Consider the following 23,645-nt stretch of genomic DNA (forward strand, 5'->3'; position numbering starts at 1 on the left):
GACGTGCACCTGGGGTAATGGTGCTCCCTCCTGACCATATTATTATAATAGGCCAGGCGGGAGGTGATTAAATGTGCTTAGGTTACATTAACTTTTGATGTGTGTTTCAGTTGATTTATTTTGTATAATGTTCTTTTATGTACAGAAACTATCCCAGAGCCCAATGATATGCAGGAGGCCAATGATGTCATGCCAAGGTTTCTGGAGTATGGAATGTTAAATGGACATCATCTGGTGATGCTCAAACAAGTCATTTTACAGGTATTTTTTTTTGTGGAAATTTAAAGTGGTGTTCCAGCCAAAATTATACTTTTTAACCACTTGAGCCCCGGACCATTATGCTGCCTAAGGACCAGAGGTCTTTTTCCAATTTGGCACTGCGTCGCTTTAACTGCTAATTGCGCGGTCATGCAATGCTGTACCCAAACGAAATTTGCGTCCTTTTCTTCCCACAAATAGAGCTTTCTTTTGATGGTATTTGATCACCTCTGCGGTTTTTATTTTTTGCGCTATAAACGGAAAAAGACCGAAAATTTTGAAAAAAAATGATATTTTCTACTTTTTGTTATAAAAAAAATCCAATAAACTAAATTTTAGTCATACATTTAGGCCAAAATGTATTCGGCCACATGTCTTTGGTAAAAAAAATGTCAATAAGCGTATATTTATTGGTTTACGCAAAAGTTATAGCGTCTACAAACTAGGGTACATTTTCTGTAATTTACACAGCTTTTAGTTTATGACTGCCTATGTCATTTCTTGAGGTGCTAAAATGGCAGGGCAGTACAAAACCCCCCCAAATGACCCCATTTTGGAAAGTAGACACCCCAAGGAAATTGCTGAGAGGCATGTTGAACCCATTGAATATTTATTTTTTTTGTCCCAAGTGATTGAATAATGACAAAAAAAAAAAAAAAAGAAATATTTACAAAAAGTTGTCACTAAATGATATATTGCTCACACAGGCCATGGGCCTATGTGGAATTGCACCCCAAAATACATTCAGCTGCTTCTCCTGAGTATGGGGATACCACATGTGTGGGACTTTTTGGGAGCCTAGCCGCATACGGGGCCCCGAAAACCAATCACCGCCTTCAGGATTTCTAAGGGTGTAAATTTTTGATTTTACTCCTCACTACCTATCACAGTTTCGGAGGCCATGGAATGCCCAGGTGGCACAAAACCCCCCAAAATGACCCCATTTTGGAAAGTAGACACGCCAAGCTATTTGCTGAGAGGCATATTGAGTCCATGGAATATTTTATATTTTGACACAAGTTGTGGGAAAGTGACACTTTTTTTTTTTTTTTTGCATAAAGTTGTCACTAAATGATATATTGCTCACACAGGCCATGGGCATATGTGGAATTGCACCCCAAAATACATTTAGCTGCTTCTCCTGAGTACGGGGATACCACATGTGTGGGACTTTTTGGGAGCCTAGCCGCGTACGGGGCCCCGAAATCCAATCACCGCCTTCAGGATTCCTAAGGGTGAAAATTTTTGATTTCACTCTTCACTGCCTATCACAGTTTCGGAGGCCATGGAATGCCCAGGTGGCACAGAACCCCCCCAAATGACCCCATTTTGGAAAGTAGACACCCCAAGCTATTTGCTGAGAGGCATGGTGAGTATTTTGCAGCTCTCATTTGTTTTTGAAACTGAAGAAAGACAAGAAAAAACTTTTTTTTTTTTCTTTTTTCAATTTTCAAAACTTTGTGACAAAAAGTGAGGTCTGCAAAATACTCACTATACCTCTCATCAAATTGCACATTCATGCAAAGACCAGGATTGTCAGGACAGGAGGGACAATAATAGCAGGTGTCACGTCTATATCCGCGCTTCCTGCAGACACAACATCTTTTTTGGGGGGTTCGTTGGGTGGGGGTACTCGGGAGGACATAAAGAAAATGCCTCTCATGCAGCCGACTGCATTTGGTTGGGGATGTGAATGGGGGAAGTACGGGCGCTGCAGAAGCGGTGGGTTCCCAATTAGGATTGGCGAATGCAGCAGGAAGGGCATTATGGGCACGACGGGCCTGTGTTTGTCTTTTTGGTGGCAGCGGGACACTACTTGTGCTTGCCACCTCACCAGCTTGAACTGCACTTATGGGACTCGCCACATCACCAAGTGTTGCTGCAGTGCTGGTTTGACTACGACCGGGGTGTACTAGGCCACTGGTGCTTGCCAGTTCACCAAAACGCTACCAAAAAAACTGTTAGCGATCGCAGGGATCAGGCCTGACTCTGCGAACGTTGCAGTTATGCGTTTAGTGTTTTGTAAGTGACAGTGATCGATCGATACTGCACTTGGGTGGGCTGGGCTGGGCCGGGCGGAGGGGCAAAACGCAGGTGCTAGCAGGTATCTGGGCTGATCCCGCTAACACTGCGTTTTTGGGAACCCTAAACTGCTGGGGACGCTAGTATAGATCTGATCGGATCAGATATTGATCCGTTCAGATACTATACCACTAAGGGAGGTGTATGCTGCGTGCGTGGGTGTTAGCGGTACTGGCACTAACCTGACGCTGCCTGGGGCTGGTGCTTGCCAGTTCTTCAAAACGCTACCAAAAAAACTGTTAGCGGTCGCAGGGATCAGGCCTGACTCTGCGAACGCTGCAGTTATGCGTTTAGTGTTTTGTAAGGGACAGTGATCGATCGATACTGCACTTGGGTGGGCTGGCCCGGGCCGGGCGGAGGGGCAAAACGCAGGTGCTAGCAGGTATCTGGGCTGATCCCGCTAACACTGCGTTTTTGGGAACCCTAAACTGCTGGGGACGCTAGTATAGATCTGATCGGATCAGATATTGATCCGATCAGATACTATACCACTAAGGGAGGTGTACGGTGCGTGCGTGGGTGTTAGCGCTACTGGCGCTAACCTGACGCTGCCTGGTACTTGCTTGCCAGTTCACCAAAATGCTACCAAAAAAACTGTTAGCGATCGCAGGGATCAGGCCTGACTCTGCGAACGCTGCAGTTATGCGTTTAGTGTTTTGTAAGTGACAGTGATCGATGGATAGTGCACTTGGGTGGGCTGGGCGGAGGGGCAAAACGCAGGTGCTAGCGGGTATCTGGGCTGATCCCGCTAACACTGCGTTTTTGGGAACCCTAAACTGCTGGGGACGCTAGTATAGATCTGATCGGATCAGATATTGATCCGATCAGATACTATACCACTAAGGGAGGCGCATGCTGCGTGCGTGGGTGTTAGCGGTACTGGCGCTAATCTGACGCTGCCTGGGGCGACGCATATCACCGCCGGGCGATCAGGGGGCTAAACCTGTATTCGGTAATAAATGGCGGGTGCCCTGACACTATAAAAAATAAACGAACTAACCAGCATCAACCGTAACGGTTATACGGTGATCAGTGGTGAAAGGGTTAACTAGGGGGCAATCAAGGGGTTAAAACATTTATTAGATAGTATATGGGGGTCCCTGACGCTATAAAACGCTGACGGCGAACCTAAATATTTACATCCCTAACTAGCGTCACCAGTGACACTAATACAGCGATCAGAAAAATGATCGCTTAGCGACACTGGTGACAGGGGGTGATCAAGGGGTTAAAACTTTATTAGGGGGGGTTAGGGGGGTACCCTAGACCTAAAGGGGGATAATACTAACTGTCCCAACACTGTAACTGTCACAAACTGACACTATGCAGTAATCAGAAAAAAAAAAAAAAAAAAACCTGCTTGGTGTCAGTTTGTGACGGGCGGGGGGGGTGATTGGGGGGGGATCGGGGGGCGATCATGGTGTTTTGTATGCCTGGCATGTTCTACTGTGTGTGTGTAGTGTTGTGCACTCACATTGATGTCTTCTCCCCTCGGCGCTGGAACGGAAACTACCGAGCCGAGGGGAGATGACATAATTTCCTTTGCTGCTGTTTAGCATACAGCAGCAAAGGAATGTTCCCATTGGCCGGCGGCGATCGCGAGGGGGGGGCCACGAACGGATGGCCTCCCCCTCATCTCCGATCGCCGGGAAACAGAACGGGACCGCCTCGGGCACCGGGGGGGGGGTCCGATCGGACCCCCCACCCGCGGGAGGCAAATCACGTACATGTACGTGATTTTGCCTGCCCGTGCCGCTTTGCCGACGTAAATCGGCGTGAGGCGGTCCTTAAGTGGTTAAATAAAAATACCCCTATAATACACAAGCTTAATGTATTCTATTAAAGTTAGTCTGTAAACTAAGGTCTGTTTTGTTAGTTTATTGCAGTATTTTGTTATTTTATAAACTTACAGCAGGCCGTGGCCATCTTAAGTGTGGGCATCTAAAGCCAGATTGTATTTCTTCCTGGATCTCATCCTTGCAGATCTCGCACATGCTCAGTGCAGCACAAGCAGTGTAATAGGTTTCAGGTCAGGTTTCCATAGCAACGGCAGTTTCAGAGGAAGTTGCCACCCCACATGCTCAGTGCAGCACAAGCAGTGTAATAGGTTTCAGGTCAGGTTTCCATAGCAACGGCAGTTTCAGAGGAAGTTGCCGCTCCTTCCCAGAAGGCATTGCAAACAGGAAATGATGTGATAGGCCACGGCCAGGGAGGAGGAAGTGAAAAATGAACTCAGCAGATATACAGTAGGTGCTGAGAAAAAAAATTTTAAAATATCCAATTTGTTTACAGTGCACAGTTTAGTGAGGGATGCTGAAGAGTTGTAAAAGTGGGTGGAACTCCACTTTAAGGTTTTACTGATTCAGCCAATAGTTAAATGTAATGAACACTTTGTTCCCTGTTACCCATAAAAAAGGAAACATTTGATGTTTTTTTGCACACAGATTTCGTGTGTGATAACCAGTAACCATAAGTTATATGTCCATTACACAACCTTGTCACAGAGCATAGTCCCACCTGGCTGCACATTAATTATCTCCTGTCAGTCTGATTTGTTCTCCTATCAGCATGCCGGTTCCACAGCAGCACATCTGATTAGCTCTTTGTGCTGCTTCTCTCTCCTCTTCTCTGGGATCTACTGTACAGTAGAGAGAAAGAGGCTGATACCAAGTCAAATTCAAGTATATGAAATGCTTGAATTAAAAAAAAATAATACATTGTATTGTGTATTAACAATTCATATTTGCCTTTTATATCTGCCTGGAGTTTAGCTTTAAAGTAAACCTTTTCATCTCCCAACAGTGTTAACACAGTACCTTCACAATCAGAAGTTTCCTCCAAATATTCTAAATATTAGCTTAAACAGACTAAACGCAAATTGTTACATTTTTGTAAAAAATCAACAGTTAAGTTGCCACTTTCTGACCACTGATCTATGCCTGCTACCCTGCAGAGTCCAGTGACATGTGACCATCACAAAAGTGCGGAGGTGTCTCTGACATTAGGGAATGTGTTTGGCAGTACACTCATAATTAAAACCTCCTTTGCACTTTTGCAAACAAAAGGTTTTAATTAAGGCTTGGTTGATACTACTGCGACCTGAAAGTCATGCAACTTTTGGTGTGACTTTGCCAGGTGATTTCCTGGTGATTTGCTGGCGATTTGAGTAGTACTTTGATGCGATTTGATGTGGCTTTGAAGTGACTTTGTCTTGTGCAGGTATGCAGAGATGACAGCATACAGGAAGATGCCATGCACTGCCTGGGCAATCTTCCTGTAAAGTTGGAATCCAATCACATCAATATAGATGAGGATCTGACTTGGAGGCAACTTCCATTAAAGTCTATGGGCACAATTTGGATAGAAGTCGCCTTGTAGTACAGGAACCTTTTCTAAAGTTGGAGCAACTTCAGTAGTGCTAATTAAGACAGCTCTCATTGACTAACATAAGATTTCACATGTCATGAGACTTGGGGTCTCACAATCGCGGCAGTGTGAACCAAGCCTAAGAACATGAAGAATAGGTAAAGTACTGTGAGTACACAAGAGCACAAAGTATGTGTAAGGAGACTTAGGGAGTTATTTACGAAAGGCAAATACACTTTGCACTACAAGTGCACTTGCTCTAAATCTAAGGGGTAGATCTGAAATGAGGGGAAGCTCTGCTGATTTTATCATCCAATTATGTGCAAGCTAAAATGCTGTTTTTTATTTTACTTGCATGTCCCCCTCGGATCTACAGCGACTTTACTTCCAAGTGCACTTTCCACACTGTAGCTGCTGACTTTTAATAAGGACACTTACCTGTCCAGCGAGCCCGCGATGTCGGCCCCCCCCGAGGCCGATCCATCCATCGGATCGGCCGGCGACGCCTCCATCCTAACTAAGGGAAACAGGCAGTGGAGCCTTGCGGCTTCACTGCCAATTTCCTACTGCGCATGCGCGAGCGGCGCGGTGCTCTGTGAATGGCCCCGTTGCTTCCTGGGACACACACATGTCCCAGAAGGCAACGGGGCCGCTCACCTTAGGAGGAGGAAGCACTGCGGAATAGGAAGAGGCAGATTAGGAAGACTGCCTAGCAACAGGGGTTTCAGGTAAGTTACATTTTTTTTTTTTTCAACTGTTTTTGTTTTTAATTTTTTTATGAATTTTAACGCCATTTCCTTTTTTAGGGTGGACCTCCACTTTAAACAAAAAATCAGTTTGTATGTCCCCGTGTTTTTTTTTTTTTCTTATGTTTCTATGAAAATGAATAATAAAAGATAACAAGAACAAAATATAAATGACATCATGAGTTGATATAAATGGCTCCCCCTTGTGCACAATGACCTCCTGTTTAAACAGGCAGGAAGCCTGTAAAGCCCAACCTGGCAACTCTATTGCCAGGAGGCTGAAAACCTTGTGTTGTGTTCTATGTCATGGTGAGAAACCCTATATGGGAAACCTTCTGTACAAGAACTTTTCTTTTAATTCTTTATCTTTTAAAAGTGGGCAAAAAAAGCCCCTAAATGTAAGTTGGCAAGCAGACTTTGGGCAGCTCTTCACTTGAAGCTAACAAGCCTTACTCTTTGGCCATATCCCATATCCCAGGCCAAGAGGGTTACAGTGCTGGCAAATCCACTGTCTGACAAGAAAACATTCCATTTCACATTACTGCACTGTTGAAACACTGGAATTGTATCAATTTCAATACTCTGCCCCTAATGACATCATATATTGTGTTAAGCCACAGATTATCAGGATGGAGTCTCAGCAGTGCTAGTATAGCTACTATTACATATAATTAAGTGAATGTTAACCTGACACTTGCCAAATGACAAACTGGTAAATACTGCTTCTATGGGAACTGCACATTCGGACTATACAATGCATGCTACGCAGTGTAAAGTATATGTGTACCGGTTGTATTGTCTTTGGGTGGTCATTTGGTTTCTTAAAGTGGGGTTCCACCCAAAAAAAAAAAGAACTACATGAAAAATCTTAAAAAAAAATAAAAAAAAACATTTGGATATATATATATTTTTTACTTACCTCTAAATGCCTGTTGCTAGGGGGTCCCTCATAGTCTGCCTCTTCCAGTGCCTGGGCTGGTGACATCACTTCCCCCTCGGCACAGGAAGGGCTCAGCTCTGCTCCCTCCCTCCTGTCAATCATCTGGGACCCATTACAGGTCCCAGGTGACTGAGCGGCCAATCACGGCGCGCGGCGCCGCTCGCGCATGTGCAGTGGGTGCCAGGCTGTGAAGCCACAGCCCGGCGCCCACAGTTGCAATGCCGGTGCCGCTGAACGGAGGGGGAGACGAGAGGGGCTTCGCTGGACCCTGGGACAGGTAAGTGTCCAATTAAAAGTCAGCAGCTGCAGTATTTGTAGCTGCTGACTTTTAATTTTTTTTTTTTTTTGACTGGACCTCGAGTGGAACTCCTCTTTAATAAACTAAGAATGTCTGTGTGCACCCTAAAGTATAATTGCAGACAAAGCTTTTTTTTTTTTTTTTTGACTTTTGGTTGGAGCCAAGATGGGGTCAAAACCTCTGTTTTGAGTTTTATATGGGTACACATACTGTACAACTGAGATGGTCTAAGATTCTCTGATTCTCCCAAACACTGTTTTTTATTCCTGTGTGTACTCCCATTGGAGTGATGTCTTGGTGAAGAATGTTAGTGAGACAGGAAGTGAGGGGGAAATCTGTTACAATAAGGACACAGGCAGCAAAAATAATAAACTTGATTGATCTGGCTTCTACTGTAACTCTTCCACACTCTGCTCAAAACTAAAAATAAGATAGTTCATACGTTCTTTAGAAAGGTGTAGTATAGCATTTTATTTTATAGGGAACACCTAATGGCTTATTTGCATTGTTTCCAATATCTCATTAATGATAACATGCTACCTGTATTACTAGGTAACAGTTTATTTTGTTTTTAGGTCTATATGCCTCTGTTGGCTTATAATCAGCATAAAAATAAAGACATCACCCTTCAAGGTGATCATGGGCAATCCGTGCCTTCACAAGACTCAAATGACAAAGATTCCACACAGCATGGAGAGCCCAATGGAGAGTTCATAAGTGTTCAGCTAATTAGGGATGAATTTTTAATAAATATGCAAAAAATCCTTAATCATATTCAGCAAACAATACAGCAGCTGGAGGGTGAGTGTTTTATTATGTTTTTCAATACAGTTAGGACCCAAACGATCATGGACAAAATAAAATGAACTGAATGAAATGAATATTAAGATAGTTTACAGTCATCATTCATTTCTTGAAAAGGATACACTGTGCTTGTCTCCAATCTAATAGGGTGGGGCAAGTGGTAGAAAAGATAATATCTGTGAGGGTTGAGCTGATAGAAGAATTTAAAGTTCAATTGTTAGGTGGAGGCAGGATGGGCTTCCCTGAAGAGATTAGTTTTTTAGGGATCGCCTAGTGGTGAGAGACTGGCAGGAGATAGCAGGACAGATTGAGGTAGAGAGTTCCAGAGGATAGAAGAGGCTCAGTAGAAGTTCTGGAGACAAGCATGGGAGGCAGAGACAAGGGTGCTAGATAGCAGAAGATCTTGGCAGGAACGGAGAGGATGGTTTGGGTGATATTTGGAATCATTGGAAGAGGAGGGATTGGCAGAGAGGGGTGACAGACACTGAGCGGTAGCTAAGGTAGATAAGTCTGGCAGCATAAATCATAATACATTGGGGGGGGGGGGGGTCATCTTTTGAGTTTTTGCACTTTTCCTCTTTGCCTTAAAAAAATAATCTCCTATGTTAATCTGTGTCAGATTAAAAAGTTTAAAGATTTAGCTAAAAAAAATTTCATCATTACTGGAATTTACAGAAAGGCTACTGTGTATTTGGTGACTCCAGGGTAGCTCCTCATCTAAATAGCTCATCTAAATAGTTTTTTTGTCTCTTTTTCAGTCCTAAATGCCCTTTTTTACAATGGCATGCAAAGAAATTATGGTTTACCTCTGTCTTCATCCAGGTGTTCCAAGATAAAGCAGACCTGAACTATAAAAAATGAACATACATGACCAAGTCCAACATAGCCAAACATGTAATAAATTGTGAAATAAAATGACATTGTAAAAATAAATATGAAAAATCTGATCCACTGTCTGGTTACACAACACTTCGCCTTGGCAGCTCACTGTAGGTTAGAACAGGGGTCTCCAAACTTTCTAAGCTAAGGGCCAGTTTACTGTCCTTCAGGCTTCAGGTGGGCTATACTGTGGCCAATAGGAGTAGAAAATAGCCTGGCATCAGTGCCCCATCATTGGTTTTAAGGGGGGAAACAGTCTTCCATTGTTGGTATCAACTTGAAGAATAGTGCCCCATTGATGTGTCAGTAGATAGAATGGTGCCCCAAGGGCCAGATAAAGGCAAGCAAAGGGCCACATTCGGCCCCTGGGCTGCAGTTTGGAGACCACGGGGTTAGAAGAAGAAAGCCAAATGACAATGCTCTCCCAAGATGTATCTGTAAGATAGCGAGCTGTGAAGACTACTTGTGATCAGGAAGTGCTGGAGATCCATTTTTTTGTATTTGTATATCAGGGTCACCATGGTGTAAGATTTTTATGTACAGTTTGTAGAATTTTGGACTTTAAAGATTGTTTTGCTGCAATATTGAAATCGAACATAAAGTAGACTTGTTTTTAAGTCCAGTTTTCATACCTAACTGTTGGTATTGGCCTCTGGACACATCACATTTACTGACTCCTCTGCCCTCCTCTGCCATCCTCTGACTCCTAGGGGGCTTGGATTGGTCTCTCATGGCGGTCATTCCTTTTATGACAATTCTGCTATCACATTATTGCCTCTTCTGTACTTATCTTATTTGTAGGTGTTTGTAGTTTAAGTTAATAAATAATAAACTTCATATTATTAATTAAAAAAAGAAAAGAAAATAGACCTAAACTCAAAAAGTGAAGATTAACTATATTATAATGATATCTAGAAATGTTAATTCTACCTAAGCAGCACCCTGAAAAATGTTTTTTTTTTTTTTTGTCAGTAATTCCTCATAAAAAATTAGCTATGCAATTACTAGTATATAAAACCAATAAACTAATAGATTTTATCCCACGCCCTCCTAATTATTGTGCAATAAACTAATACTACTTTCAAAGGCAGCAAGCCAAATTATTGTGTTCCCACAACTAATGAAGAGTAAACGTGAAAAAATCTTGGCTGTGCTCTTCTTTCCTAAACATATATATGTGTGTGTGTAACAATAGAGGTAATTCCTCAAAATTCAAAGTACATAATTATAGTGATAACATATGTTCCTCCTTTCATTAAACCAATTAAACATATGAATTCAAAGTTCATATGTGAGTAATCAGTTCATATATGGTGCATTCCTTTTTTTTTTTTTTCCAGCAGCAATATTCCTTTACTTATACACCATTGGTCACTTTTCACCCTGTGAATCTTTAGAAATGTTTGTGAACATCACCACCTTTCACCAATGTGCTCACCTCTAGTGCAGACCTGCTTCGAGGTCGTAAATGCCTTCCCCTGCACGGGTATACAACCAGCCTTTTCAATCAGATGGTATCCTTATTTCCTCCACTTCTGCTTCATACATGTGCACTTTGCAGGATAAACCACGTCTGTCCCTTTAAAACTGCGGTCGCCTTTCCTCCACCATTCATCCTCATTCAAAACATGAGTCCCATAGTGTAGTACTTTTAAGTTTTCACGTTTATTAAAGTATAAAATGCACTTAAAAAGCATTAAATGGTCGTGAAGATATGCATTGGGCGGAGTGCAAGGATTGAGAGCCTCGCGGCAGCCTCGGCCCCGCTGTATACCTGTATGAACAAAGCGCAATACTGTTGATCTTAATGTAAGTACATTTTATGCTTTAATAAATGTGAAAGCAAAAAGTACTAAAATATGAAAGACCTATGTTTTGAATGAGGATAAACGGTGGAGGAAAGGCGATGACAGGTTTAAAGGGACAGATGTGGTTTATCCAGCAAAGTGCACAGGTATAAAGGAGAAGTGGAGGAAATAAGGATACCATCTGATTGAAAAGGCTGATTGTATACCCCTGCAGGGGAAGGCATTTGTGACCTGGAAACAGGTCTGCACTGGAGGTGAGCGCAGTGGTGAAAGATGGTGGGAGTCACGAATATAGTTGAAGATTCACAGAGTGAAAAGGGACCAACGGTGTATAAGTAAGGAATATGAACTTTATATTCACTTTTTGGTTGGTTTGTCTGGTTTAATGAAAGGAGGAACATATGTTATCACTATAATTACGTGCTTAGAATTTTGAGGAATTATCTGTTATGTTACACACATACACTATATTACCAAAAGTATTGGGATGCCTGCCTTTACATGCACATGAACTTTAATGGCATCCTAGTCCATAGGGTTCAATATTGAGTTTGCCCACCCTTTGCATCTATAACAGCTTCAACTCTTCTGGGAAGGCTGTCCACAAGGTTTGGGAGTGTGTCTATGGGAATGTTTGACCATTCTTCTAGAAGCGCATTTCTGAGGTCAGGCACTGATGGGGAGAAGGCCTGGCTCACAGTCACTGCTCCTAATTAATTCCAAAGGTGTTCTATTGGGTTGAGGTAAGGTGTGGAGTTGTTTTTCAGGGGTTGGGCTTGGTCCCTTAGTTTCAGTGAAGGGAACTCTTAAGGCATCAGCATACCAAGACATTTTGGACAATTTCATGCTCCCAACTTTGTAGAAACAGTTTGGGGTTGGCCCTTCCGGTTCCAACATGACTGCACACCAGTACACAAAGCAACGTCCATAAAGACATGGATGAGCGAGTTTGGGATGGAGGATTTTGACTGGCCTGCACAGAGTCCTGACCTCAACCCAATAAAACACTTTTGGAATGAATTAGAGTGGAAACTGCGAGCCAGGCCTTCCCTCCAAAATTAGAGCCTGACCTCACAAATGCACTTCTAGAAGAATGGTCAAACATTCCCATAGGCACACTCCTAAACCTTATGGACAGCCTTCCCAAAAACGTTGAAGCTGTTATAGCTGCAAAGGGTGGGCCAACGCAATAGTAAACTCTACGGACTAAAGTTCATGTGTGTGTAAAGGCAGGCGTCTCAATACTTTTGGTGATATAGTGTATATATGTTTAGGAAAGAAGAGCGCAGCCAAGATTTTTTTAACAATTACTAGTATATGTGCATGTCTAGGCACTTTTGTAGCCATAGGCCTCATAGTTGTCTATCTGCAGCGTGGGGTCTAAGGCACTTCTGTCTCTAATTCAGGGGTCTTAAACTGGCGGCCCTCCAGCTGTTGCAAAACTACAAGTCCCATCATGCCTCTGCCTGTGGAAGTAATGCTTGTAACTGTCAGCCTTGCAATGCCTCATGGGACTTGTAGTTTCGCAATAGCTGGAGGGCCACCAGTTTGAGACCCCTTCTCTAATTAATAGTCCAGGGGATTTGAAGTGTTATTGGATGATGTCACTACTGTGCATTTGCGTCCGCAAATAGGGGCATGGGGGGGGGGGATTGCCAGCCCCCCCCCCCCGGAATCATCAGGTGTTGGCTTGCAGTTGCACTGTGTCTGTGTGTTGTGTTGAAATGTCCGCCGTGGCTGCCACTGACTTTTTTTTCTAGGTCTGCAGCTGCTACTACACTGCTCTCTGCTCTGTCCAGACACTGTCCTGTGTCCTCCGCTCGGCAGCTCGGCCTTTTCACGCTCCTCCTCACTGATTGGCTGCCTGTGTAGTGTGTAGGTGTGTTGTTGTAGATGGATCCGCCCACTCAAGTGCGAGCCGCCGAGCCGAGTCATATGCTAGCAGTCTGCCACTATGTAGATCTGGGCCGACACTGCCACCTCCCACTCAAGTGTGAGCTGCCCAGTGATATGTTACCTGTGCCTAGGCAACATAAGAACCGCTAGGAACCACAGGTAACAACAGTTAGTAGCAGCCAGGACTCCCAGGAGGAAGAGCATTTTGATTTATTTATTGCTAATTTGCTGGAAAGATATGTCTCTTTAGTGTATTATGTTGTTATTATCATTACTAAAATACAGAGATAATTCATGTTTTCTTCACTTTGAATTAGAAGTTACTACTCAGGCCAGGTGTACCAGACCAGTCCATGCCCATATAATTTATATAGCTTAGAGAATGCAATGTACATCTTTTTGAATTGCAATACATCTGTTGTGGCCATATTTTGATCTTGTTGAAAACAGCTATACAGACTGTATAGCTGTTTTCATCAAGATCAAAATATGGCCAGAACACAATGGCGGCCCGTGCATTAAGGGCGCATGGGTGCCGTCCCCTCTCTCGGGCCATCCCTCTATCAGCTATAGATAGATAGATTCATGCATTGCATGAATCTATCTATGGCTGCCGCTGCCACCCCCTATTCAGGCGTCCGGACTCTTTTCGGACGCAGGGTGCATGAATTACAGCAGCGGGGGGTGTTTTTGAAGCACCCTTCATATCACCCCCCACCTGCCCCCCGTGAAAAAAGTTCTGCGGACACCCATGATACTGTGCTGCTCACTTTTCACTGGAGACTCTGACATGCAAATGAAAAGCCCTGCCTCTACTAACATGACCTCTTCCTCACAGAGACAGTGTGCAGAACAAGGAATGGTAAGTCAGTAATGGGGAAAGCCTGCAGGTAGACTACTGCCAATACTGGTGACCAGCCCTTTGCTTTTTGCTTGCATTTTTAGCCACAGCTTCCACAGTTCAGTTATCTAAACTGTGGAAGCTGTTAAGAGCAATCTCTTAAAAGCTGTGAATGAGAATAAACCTATTTTGAGGCTGGCAGGCTACCATGATTCTGGTACAAGAGAATTTAAAATGAAACCAAAGCTAAAACCTCTGTGCCTCTGTTGTGAACTTGAATTTTTCCATCATGCCTATAGCTATGGATGTGAAAAAGGTATTTTTTAAAGTGCTTTTGTTGCCTGTTCAGAAAATGTACATACTTTAGTGCGTATAGCCTGGACACAGGCTCAGTTTAACAGAACCTTTCTTATAAAAGCATTCTTGCTATTCAATAGAAATTTTCCCCGAATTTTGCATCTTTCGGACATCCGGATGCATCTGAATGTCCAAAGAAAAAAATGATGAATTTCAACTAATATGAAAAAATGATTACAAAAATAACAAATTAATTTGGCATGATTTGTTAATTTTGTTAAAGGTCTAATGAAACAGCAGGTTGACTCGGAGTAAATCTTACAGCCCAATCAGCTGATTTATTTTGTGCTAGAGGTCGGAATAATAATGCTGGCAAACTGCATTCCTGAGAACTGAGTGAGAAGGGTGTTGTATATGAGCAGAGGAGACGAGTTTTGAGAAGCAGCAGAAGAGATATTGGGGGTTATTTACAAAAGGCAAATCCACATTGCATACAAGTACACTACAAGTGCACTTGGAAGTGCAGTCGCTGTAGATCTGAGGGGAACATGCATTTTTGCTTGCACATGATTGGATGATAAAATCAGCAGTGCTTTCCCTAATTTCAGAGCTTCCCCTCAGATCTACAGCTATCTACAGCGACTGCATTTACAAGTGCACTTTCAAGTGCACTAGCAGTGCAGAGTGCATTTTCCTTTAGTAAATCAACCCCATTGTGTGTGTACTAATGGATTCAAGCTCTAAACATCAGGTTCCTTCTGGTACCATCAGCACAACCACTGGCAAAGTGCATTCCTGAGAAGGTTGTTGTATTGCATTTGAGCAGAGGAGACGAGTTTTGAGAAGCAGCAGAAGAGACATTGTCATTGTGTGTGTGTTATTGGATTCAATAAACAAACGACTTTCAGAATTACAATTCGTTATCACAAGTATATATATAACAAATTATCCAAAATTGAAACAATTAATAGAACAAATTTGTTGCAACAAATATCTATACTCTATAGAAATAATTAATTATTTGAAAACAAATTCACGTAACATAACGAATATAACAGAACGAAATTATGTATTTTACGAATGAAAACAAAACAACATTTTCCACCGTGCACAAGTCTACCATTCAATACAAATTAACAAAGTGGGTTAACATTCACCCTCTGTTTCCATCTCACATTCAGGAGAAATAAAATTAGCAATGCCGGATGTAAATCTTGATGTTGAAACGAATGCTATGGCAGCTGATAAAACTGCTGTAGAAAAACTTGAACAGTGTGTTATGAACTGGCAGACACAAATGTCCGCAGCTCTGGCAGAACTACTACAGAAGCAGCCTCAGGTATTTTATTTATGATTAGATACATGTCTTTTCATTCTATGGGCTACTGGGTAGTAATATAATGAATTAATATGCAGCCATAGAGAATAATTTTTTTTTAATCAGAGGTCTATGTAGTAGGGTTGGGGGTGCCATATAAATATTTTAATAGTGTGTAATTATCTAGCAGACGCAAATGTCTGCAGCTCTGACTGTTGTAGAAGAAGCCTCAGATGTACAGTAAATACAAAGTTTCGAGGTACAAAGATTTGAATTATGCGAAAAAGATATTGGCTCTTGTGTAAAAGTGCCCAAAAGGAAGGTGCTTGTTGCCTTGACAAATTTCTCATTCTGTTCCTAATTTTGTGATCTATGCTAGAAAGGTTAAAGCGGAGTTCCGCTCAAAAGTGGAACTTCTGCTTGTTCGTCTCCTCCCCCCTCCGGTGCCACATTTGGCACCTTTCAGGGGGGAACAGAGACTTTTTCTTGACAGGCCCCCTTCCCCACTTCCGGGAGATGGGACCACTGTGCTGTCTCGTGGAAGTTTGGCCCCCTCCTCCTTCCTCCACCACTGGGCCAATTAGAAAGCACAATGCGCTTAGCGCATGCGCAGTAGGGAACTGACTATGAAGCCGAAAGGCTACACTGCCAGGTTCCCTTACTGGCAATGGCGGCGGCTGCACCCAAAAGCTGATCCAAAGACATTGCAGGCTCCCTGGACAGGTAAGTGTCCATTTATTAAAAGTCAACAGCTGCAGTATTTGTAGCTGCTGACTTTTAATTTTTCGGGGGGTGGGCGGACCTCTGCTTTAAGAAGAGATTCTGATCAGAATGCAAATGCTTTCTTTCGGACACTTTTATAAAGACTAAACTAGTGAATAAGTATTGTAAATTACTTTTAGGGTAAAGGTCCATTGGCGGAAATAGATTTCTGGCGTGAGCGCAATGCAACCCTAAGTGCACTCAGCGAACAAATGAAACTTCCTACTGTGAAGAAGGTCTTGGACGTATGCTCCATTGTAAACCCTGGGTTAGTGCAAAATCTGGACCTGGCTGAGCTAATGAAGTACCATGTAGAAGCAGCTGATAACGTTCGATTTCTCACCACTCTGGAACGACATTTGAAGGCAAGTCCATTTTTGTTGAGTAACTTTAGCAGCAAATTACCTATTATCTGCAAACCACATACAAACCTACTTATGTTTTGTAACTTCTATCGTAGAACCTAACACATGGCACAGGTTTTAATGTGGTTTTGGAAACTATTCCACCTATGATGAAAGCACTGAGAATGGTATGGATCATTTCCCGACATTACAACAAGGATGAAAGAATGGTCCCTTTGATGGAAAGAATTGCATGGGAAATTGCGGAAAGAGTATGCCGAGTTCTTAATATTCGCACATTATTTAGGTAAGTTGTTGATCAGTATTAGGTAGACACATAATAATAATAATATTTTATATAATCCCAATCTATATTGTAAACATCTCATAAAAAAGAAATAAAAATCCTCCAATTACCCTGTTAAAGTTGACAGAGTTAGTACCACTGAAGTCACTTGACTGCCATTCATATTTTACGTGCCTTATCTTAGCATTCTGCAGTGTAAATAAATAACAGCATGCATATTTTCCTAAATCTAATAGTTTTTGCAATATATCCGTCTTAAACTTCTCATCAGCACTGGCTCTGCCAGAGATAAAAGGGTGTGGGGGGAAGGTGTCCTGTGCTTCCACCTACTATACAGAAGTGTCGGAGGTGAGTTACAAAGCTACAGCTCCCAGAATGATTTGTGATTTCTTGTTACAGTGGGGCATCTTTAAGGGAATGGTCATTTCAGCCCTGTGGGCATGATGTGTTAATATGCAGCAGAGGGTTTAAGTGTTTATAATACATATGCCTGGCTGCCGAAAACTGGAAAAGTCACAGATGTTTTGCAATATTAATAATAAAGCTAAGTGAGCTACTAAACTAATTTTAGCAATATTAAACTCAAGTGGATATATACTGTATATCTATATATTGTATGTATCCTGTGTGTGTATATATATATATATATATATATATATATATATATAAATATATATAACCAGGGGTATTCAAAAACAGTGTCTATGACACTCTTTAGAATTTCGTTGTGCACTGTCAGTGTTAAATGTTGGTGTGGGCAACAGTTTCTTGTACCTTATGGAAACGGGCACATTAGTTTGTGGCATGCAACCACATGCACAGGTTCAATGAGGCCACAATGTCCATACAGGAACTCCATCCTAAATGCAGCTAAGCTCACTCCCTGCCGCTGCAGTTGTCACAAAATCAGTGCAGTGGCCAAGGGTGTTTGGAGCAGCATAGGTAGAGTCTGATGGAAATTCAGAGACTCTACTTACCCATCAGGTCCACTTCCCTTACGATTGACAGCAGGCAGTGGATGGATCCATAGCCAATAGGCAGCCTGTTTTTGGCTATAGAATCTGCCTACTTCCTGCTGTCAATCGCAAGGAGTAAGCGGACCTAATTAGAAACTAGTATCTCAATTTCCCCCTCAGGCTCCGTCCACTGTCAGCTTCACTGGTTGCTAGAAGGCTGTTGGCTGTGAAGCCAACATTGTTCTTAATGCAGCGTTCCACCCAAAAGTGTGTCTTGTATAGTGCCCAGAAAGCGTGCTTGGATATCTCCAAGTAACACAGAAAGACGCTGGTATCACGTTGAGCTTAGCAAAATCCTCCCTAGCATGATCTTCTGCTTTTATTTATACTGTAAACATGAATAACAAAGGAAGGTGGTGGCTTTAGAATCAGCCAATCAGACACTTGTAGTCTTTCAAAAGAACCAATCACACACATTTATATAGTCAGGTCCATAAATATTGGGACATCAACACAATTCTAATCTTTTTGGCTCTATACACCACCACAATGGATTTGAAATGAAACAAACAAAATGTGCTTTAACTGCAGACTTTCAGCTTTAATTTGAGGGTATTTGCATCTAAATCAGGTGAATGGTGTAGGAATTACAACAGTTTGTATATGTGTCTCCCACATTTTAAGGGACCAAAAGTAATGGGACAATTGGTTGTTCAGCTGTTCCATGGCCAGGTGTGTGTTATTCCCTCATTATCCCATTTACAAGGAGCAGATAAAAGGTCCAGAGTTCATTTCAAGTGTGCTATTTGCATTTGGAATCTGTTGCTGTCAACTCTCAATATGAAATCCAAAGAGCTGTCACTATCAGTCAAGCAAGCCATCATTAGGCTGAAAAAACAAAACAAACCCATCAGATAGATAGCAAAAACATTAGATGTGGCCAAATCAACTATTTGGAACATCCTTAAAAAGAAAGAACGCACCGGTGAGCTCAGCAACACCAAAAGACCACGGAAAACAACTGTGGTGGATGACCGAAGAATTCTTTCCCTGGTGAAGAAAACACCCTTCACAACAGTTGACCAGATCAAGAACACTCTCCAGAAGGTAGGTGTATGTGTCAAAGTCAACAATCAAGAGAAGACTTCACCAGAGTGAATACAGAGGGTTTACCACAAGATGTAAACCATTGGTGAGCCTCAAAAACAGGAAGGCCAGATTAGAGTTTGCTAAACAACATCTAAAAAAGCCTTCACAGTTCTGGAACAACATCCTATGGACAGATGAGACCAAGATCAACTTGTACCAGAGTGATGGGAAGAGAAGAGTATGGAAAGGGAAAGGAACTACTCATGATCCAAAGCATACCACCTTATCCGTGAAGCATGGTGGTGGTAGCGTCATGGCATGGGCATGTATGGCTGCCAATGGTACTGGTTCTCTTGTATTTATTGATGATGTGACTGCTGACAAAAGCAGCAGGATGAATTCTGAAGTGTTTCGGGCAATATTATCTGCTCATATTCAGCAAAATGCTTCAGAACTCATTGGACGGCGCTTCACAGTGCAGATGGACAATGACCCGAAGCATACTGCAAAAGCAACCAAGAGTTTTTTAAGGGAAAGAAGTGGAATGTTATGCAATGGCCAAGTCAATCACCTGACCTGAATCTGATTGAGCATGCATTTCACTTGCTGAAAACAAAACTGAAGGGAAAATGCCCCAAGAACAAGCAGGAACTGAAGACAGTTGCAGTAGAGGCCTAGCAGAGCATCATGAAACCCAGCGTCTGGTGATGTCTATGCGTTCCAGACTTCAGGCTATAATTGACTGCAAAGGATTTGCAACCAAGTATTAAAAAGTGAAAGTTTGATGGATGATTGTTAATCTGTCCCATTACTTTTGGTCCCTTAAAAAGTGGGAGGCACATATACAAACGGTTCTAATTCCTACACCGTTCACCTGATTTGGATGTAAATACCCTCAAATTAAAACTGAAAGTCTGCAATTAAAGCACATCTTGTTTGTTTAATTACAAATCCATTGTGGTGGTGTATAGAGCCAAAAAGATTAGAATTGTGTTGATGTCCCAATATTTATGGACCTGACTGTATATTCAAATAGAATTCCAGTAGTGACGTGTGTCTCACAATTTGAACACTATTTACAGGGCTCTGAACACGATCGTGTGCACATTCCCACTGCTACTAAAAACGCAAGCCGTACTCTATCATGGCTCAATGGGCCATAATTTTTGTATAGTTATGCTATGGTTCCCATGTACACAGATCTATTTGCTAGGAGCGTTATTGCAATCGCCATGAGGTGGCCAGTCTCTTGGTGAGGCATAAACGAACATCCCTAAAAGAGCAAACAGATCTGCCGTGTCCACGGGAAGGTTTCCGCAGCCAATGGTCTTCCACCAACGTCTGTATGTGCAGATACGCTCGCATGAGCATATTGCAGCAAAACTGACACTGGGGGACATCTGACAACATACATTAATAAAAATGTCCACAACAGTCCCTCCTCTTTGTCATATGCTCCCATTTGTCCCTTGAGGAATCTTGATCTTCTTCTTACACCTGGAAATGAATCAGTCCTTACAGTCCATATGAGTTCAAAACACTGCTTGACTTGTACACTCTGTTCTTCAGGAGGGATGACTTATAGGGAGGACACGACATGGTGAGCTGTAATAATCGCCTGTCGGTCAGGGATCCTCTGCATCTGGTACGTGGGCTGGGCTTCGGGGTGTCATGTTGTGGAAATAAATTTTTATTAAAGTATGTTGTCAGATGTCCCCCAGTGTCAGTTTTGCAAGGGTATTTGCACATACAGATATTGATGGAAGACCATTGGCTGTTTGCTCTTTTAGGGATGTTTGTTTATGCCTCACCAAGAGACTGGCCACCTCATGGCGATTGTATTAACGCTCCTAGCAAACAGATCTGCGTACATGGGAACCAAAGCATAACCATACAAAAATTATGGCCCACTGAGCCATGATAGAGTACGGCTCGTGTTTTTGGTAGCAGTGGTAAAGTGCACACGATCATCTTCAGAGCCCTGTAAGTAGTGTTCAAATTGTGAGACACTTTGGGGGTTATTTACGAAAGGCAAATCCACTTTGCACTGCAAGTGCTTTTGAAAGTGCACTGCAAGTGCACCTTTAAGTGCAGTCGCTCTGAATCTAAGGGGTAGATCTGAAATGAGTGGAAGCTCTGCTGATTTTATCATCTAGTCATGTGCAAGCTAAAATGCTGTTTTTTATTTTCCTTGCATGTCCCTCTCGGATCTACAGCGACTGCACTTCTAAGTGCTCTTTCAGTGCACTTTCAAGTGCACTTGCAGTGCAAAGTGAATTTTCCTTTAGTAAATAACCCCCTTTGTGTCTCACAGGGAAGCTAGCCACATGGCTCTGCTCACGACCATCTGCACATGTCACTACTCGTATTCTTTTTGAATATATACATGTGTGTGTGATTGGTTCTTTTGAAAGAATACAAGTGTCTGGCTGATTCTGAAGCCACCACCTTCCTTTGTTATTCATGTTTACAGTATAAATTAAAGCAGAAGATCATGCTAGGGGGGATTTTGCTAAGCTCAACGTGATACCAGCGTCTGTCTGTGTTACTTGGAGATATACAAGCGCGCTTTCCCGGCATTATACAAGAGAGCTGTGAATTGTGCTTTTAAGCGCAACAGAATTATTTGCTTATAGGTGAAGCTTTATAATTTCCACTACAGCACCTGCTCCTACTTCCGCTACAGACGCTTTAGGCGATTGGAAGAGGAAATTTTCCCTCCCAAAGTCTTCTGGGACACATGACAGGTCCTAGAAGACTTCGGGACCAGTCGCAGAGCGCAGCGCCATTCGCACATGCGCAGTGGGCATCCGGCTGTGAAGCTGCAATCTATCACAGCCGGGTGCCCATAGTAGAGATGCCGGCGCCGCCGAGGGAGGACGCGGGGAGAACATGGCGCAGGTGAGTGGCTGTTTATTAAAACTCAGCAGCTACACTTTTTGTAGCTGCTGACTTTTAATAAACAAACATATGACTGGAACTCCGCTTTAACTTGTGACAAGTAGGGGGGGTGGTAGTGGCAGCAAACATGCCACCCTGCTACATGGTGTACAGAGACAGTCACTCAAACGGGTTCACACTAGTACGTTGCAATGATATGTGCTTGTCTGCAGTGAAAAAAAAAAGTAAAGCAAGTCCTACTTTTTTTTTAGCGCAACATAATGCCTATGATGCTAAGGTGTTAACAAATTAAGTGTAAAAATTAATATAAATATTTGAATATGGACATATTAGCTTTTGCTTGAAAGTCTTGCCAGCTGTTGAGTGTTGAGGGGGGAATGGGAAGAGAACAGTAAGGGCTACTCCAAACGGGCCCTATCTTCCCATGAAGGAAATGTTGGACTATAGCGGTACCCAATTAGGACATAGAACATAAATAAAATTCCAGTTTATTGAGTTACAAAGTCATAAAATATATACAATGTACAATGTACATCGTACATATTTTATGACTTTGTAACTCAATAAACTGGAATTTTATTTATGTTCTATGTCCTAATTGGTTACCGCTATAGTCCAACATTTCCTTCATGGGAAGATAGGGCCCGTTTGGAGTAGCCCTTACTGTTCTCTTCCCATTCCCCCCTTCAACATATCAATATAGGATGATGGTACTCGACAATCTAATACTTCTAGCTAACCCTTGTGGCAATACCCTTCTATTTAGCTGTTGAGTGTTGGCGCGGTGCATTTCCATTTGTTTCAGTGAAATTACTTACGTTTTTCTTGCATTTTGCTCAACCTAAAGGCTCCAACTAATTAAGCACAACACCTGTGGCATCTATGTAGGAATACCTCATATCTTGCTGGTGTATGGTGTCTCTTTTTACCCTTTTTTAAGTAGGAAAGTTTTCAGCTTTTAAATGTAGGTTTTGTATCTTTATATTCTTGGCCTTGTGTTTTGCACAGATAAAGTCCCTCTTGCTACCTTTCAATCAACAGAAATGGACATCCAGTGTGGAAACCCATGACTCTGTCTGCTGCCTATTCGCTCTGTAGTCTGTCCGTGTAAAAATCGGTCTTATTTACGCAGCTTAGTCACTCTGCTGCTTCTCATCCCGTGGTTAACCAATATACAAATTCAACATATTCTTACTACACTGAGCAGAGTAATAACTAGGGAGGGAATTCTTCCTTTTGCAGCAGCAGACTGATGTTACTGGTGTGTTTAAAAAAAAACTGTGAATAAGTACATTTCATAATCTCAATATGAGAAAATTTATTCTAGAGAAAACAAAGAAGTTGCAAAGGAGAAAACACTAGAGGCGAAACGCACCCTTGAGTTGTGGAAAAGTTGCTACCTTGAAGTCCGTGCCAAGATTGAAGCCTCTGGAAGGGATCAGCGATGGGAGTTTGACAGAAAACGCCTTTTTGAGAAAACTGACTATTTGGCATCTATCTGTCAGGATCTCTTCAAGATAATGCAGGTACTGATACTTATTTAATCTATTAATATATATGAATCAACACTGTTGTCAGCAGCAGGTAGGTAAACTCCTGTTAAATAAATATCATCTCATAAAGTGCACAGCTATCGCCATCAGTTTGTGTCTAGTATTAACATTGTTCTCTGCACTACTGTTAACTAAAATTATCTCCTGGATAATACATTGCTCTCTCACTACAGGATTACTCAGTGGAATCCTTGATCTGT

The 23,645-nt window shown here is 42.3% G+C and overlaps 1 protein-coding gene across 1 annotated transcript in view; it reads left to right on the forward strand.

The window, feature by feature from the left end:
- DNAH10 (dynein axonemal heavy chain 10) overlaps positions 1-23,645 on the forward strand; it is a 246,788-nt gene that overhangs the window by 22,498 nt on the left and 200,645 nt on the right. Inside the window, exons 5-10 of the mRNA XM_073627593.1 lie at positions 146-261; positions 8,266-8,491; positions 15,397-15,554; positions 16,436-16,660; positions 16,756-16,946; positions 23,220-23,418. Of these exons, the coding sequence (XP_073483694.1) occupies positions 146-261; positions 8,266-8,491; positions 15,397-15,554; positions 16,436-16,660; positions 16,756-16,946; positions 23,220-23,418 (1,115 nt within the window). The remainder of the gene's footprint in view (positions 1-145; positions 262-8,265; positions 8,492-15,396; positions 15,555-16,435; positions 16,661-16,755; positions 16,947-23,219; positions 23,419-23,645) is intronic.

This window comes from Aquarana catesbeiana, linkage group LG01 (assembly GCF_042186555.1).
Source record: "Aquarana catesbeiana isolate 2022-GZ linkage group LG01, ASM4218655v1, whole genome shotgun sequence".
In the NCBI taxonomy this organism is placed as follows: Eukaryota; Metazoa; Chordata; class Amphibia; order Anura; family Ranidae; genus Aquarana; species Aquarana catesbeiana.